Here is a 2,492-nt window from a genome sequence, read left to right on the forward strand (position 1 = left end):
GGTTGACCCGTAGTATACACTTGCCTAACAGCTTGGTTAACCTTGCCCAATTCCTCAACTTCACTAACCCTCACCACTTGCTCATATTCGTTTACCCTCACCACTTGCTCATATTCATTTACCCTCATAACTTCATCAGTTTGTGGCTCAACTGCATCACCTATAACAACATCTTCTCCACTCCTTGCATATTCATTGATTCTTGTGTTTGCATGGTCTTTTGTTTCTTTGTGAAATTAGTTTTAGTAGGCCTTGGCACTTGAGTGAAAGTGGGTCTTGTTATGCCCTTTCTTTTTTCATATTCCACAAGAAACCTTTTTCCCTGCCTTTGAAACAGTGTGTTTTCTAGACCTTTCAGAAGCATCCCTTATTCTTTAGACTGTTGGCCTGCCTAGCATTCTTCTTAGGAGGCAATGGAGGTGTAAAGTCTGTTGAAGGCCACATGTTCATCCCATTCATGACACTAATAGACTTTTTGTAGGTATTATGGAAGAAGGCTGCCAGGTACAATGGGTCTACATATGCCCCATCAGGTATTACGTTTAAAAAGGCTAATGTAGCTACTGAATGAACACAACCATACCCATTTAGTTGCCATAACCTACAACTGCATTCCTTTTTTGTGATATCGAAAATGTACGACTCATCCATTTTCCTTGTTTCAAACTTCATACCCCCACAAGACACAACATGCCAATGCCTACATAAAGTAATGCAAATTATTGAATTGACAGAGGAAAGGTATGTATGGAAAAAAAAAGTGTGCATACCTTTGCTCATTTTGGAGAATATTCAATCTTGTTCTGATGTTTGTACAAACAGAATAACAATTCCATCCTTGACCTGTGAGTTTCATAGTGACCATTCTTTTCATCACATCTATACGAATGTCCTCTAGCATGCTGATAATAGGTTTCTTCCTAGCATCCAAAATGACACTATTAAAGCTCTCTGAAAAGCCATTCTCCACAGATTCACATGATGAATAGTGAACTCTTAAAAAATCTAGAGACCAAGTCTTTAGATCTCTATCCATAAGATGCTTAACGGCTTTAGGATTCAACTTTTCAATATCTTTCATGGCTATGTTAAAATGTGCTTCAGTTTTTGCCTTGCTTGCTCTCCAAAACAAATTTTCAAACTTGGCTCCACTAAACCTCTTTCTAAAATTAGCATATATATGCCAAGCACACTGCCTATGTTCTGCTGCTGAGAATACTTCTTTGACTGCCTCAACCAAACCATGCATATGTACCAGTAATATGTGAAGTTAGAAATGTAAATATTTATTATACTATGTTAAATATTTTACAAACATACCTTGTGTTGATTAGAAATTAAGACCAAACTACTTCCTTCATTCCAACACTGCAAATCTTCTACAAGATTTTAAATGAACCACTTCCAATTCTCCTTGTTTTCCACACATACAACTGCCCAAGCAATTAGGAATATTCTATTGTTAGTATCCCTACCAACAGCACAAAGCAACTCACCTTAGCAAAAACTTTTCAGGAAACAACCATCCAAGTTAATGATCTTTCTACACCCTCCACACCCCTCTTTGATTGCATCAAAGCATATGTAAATCTTGTTGAAGTAATTCTTACGATCAGACACTGTATCCATAAAAATTTTAACAGTGGATCCAAGATTTGATCTTTTAATCTCCTCACTGTAAGACCATATTCTAGCATAATTTTCTTCAACCGTCCCTTCAACAAGACTCAATGCATACTTCTTGGCTCTCCTACACTGACTCATACTTACAACAATGCCGAAAGTGGTTTTCACCTCCTCTATTAGTAATCTCACACTCATCTTCTGATTGCTGAAAAATTATTGGGTAAAGTGGGTACCTATCCATCTATATGTAACAATTAATCTGAATTTGAAATTCTTTAAACATTTATGGTCACTAATAAGAGACTTAATTTGGAAATACTTATCATGCATCATTCATCCATGAACCCCAATACCTAAATGTACATTTTCCATCACAACATTTGGCTAGCAACCTTCTACTATCATTTTTCACAAAACATAATTGATATCCATTTGCAACAGCATAGTTACAAAGCATGTGTTTCAATTGCTTAGGACTCTCAAACCTCATACCTAACACAGGTTCATGCTCCTTCCAGTGCAGCTTTTCATTGAAAATATTTGGCAACTGAGGATAAACATCTTCATCGTCATCCATGGCTTATTCCAAAGGGCCACCCAAAGCTGAATTATCACCCATGTTGAGATCAGGGCCATTATCCTTTTTGATAAAATAAGGGCTGCTATGGTTATCCTCATCTTCATCAGCATCCACATCCTCAGCTCTGTGGTCATCCTCATCCTCATCCAAATGGCCTATCTCAATTTCTTTAATTAGTCATACACCATCAAGAACTTCTTCCACTATATTATCAACAACCTCTTCTTTGTGTTCTTCCAACCATTCTTGCATGTTATTATTACCAAAATGGTCTACATACATAGGA

At 37.0% G+C, this 2,492-nt stretch overlaps 1 protein-coding gene across 1 annotated transcript; it reads right to left on the reverse strand.

Annotated features, from left to right (window-relative positions):
• Positions 1-354: 354 nt before the first annotated feature.
• On the reverse strand, positions 355-1,249 carry LOC145050269 (uncharacterized). The gene is made up of 2 exons (XM_078998547.1): positions 771-1,249; positions 355-700 (listed from the first exon to the last, which is right to left on the reverse strand). Exons 1-2 carry the CDS (start codon positions 1,247-1,249, stop codon positions 355-357), a joined length of 825 nt encoding a protein of 274 aa, XP_078854673.1.
• Positions 1,250-2,492: the final 1,243 nt, after the last annotated feature.

This window comes from Lactuca serriola, chromosome 5 (assembly GCF_051521515.1).
Source record: "Lactuca serriola cultivar US96UC23 chromosome 5, Lser_US96UC23_V15, whole genome shotgun sequence".
NCBI lineage: Eukaryota > Viridiplantae > Streptophyta > Magnoliopsida > Asterales > Asteraceae > Lactuca > Lactuca serriola.

Coding starts and splice junctions, on each gene's coding strand:
- LOC145050269 (XM_078998547.1), bottom strand. CDS start 1,249: ATGCATGGTTTGGTTGAGGCAGTCAAAGAAGTATTCTCAGCAGCAGAA. Junction 701..770: donor ATTCTCCAAAATGAGCAAAG/GTATGCACACTT, acceptor TACTTTATGTAG/GCATTGGCATGTTGTGTCTT.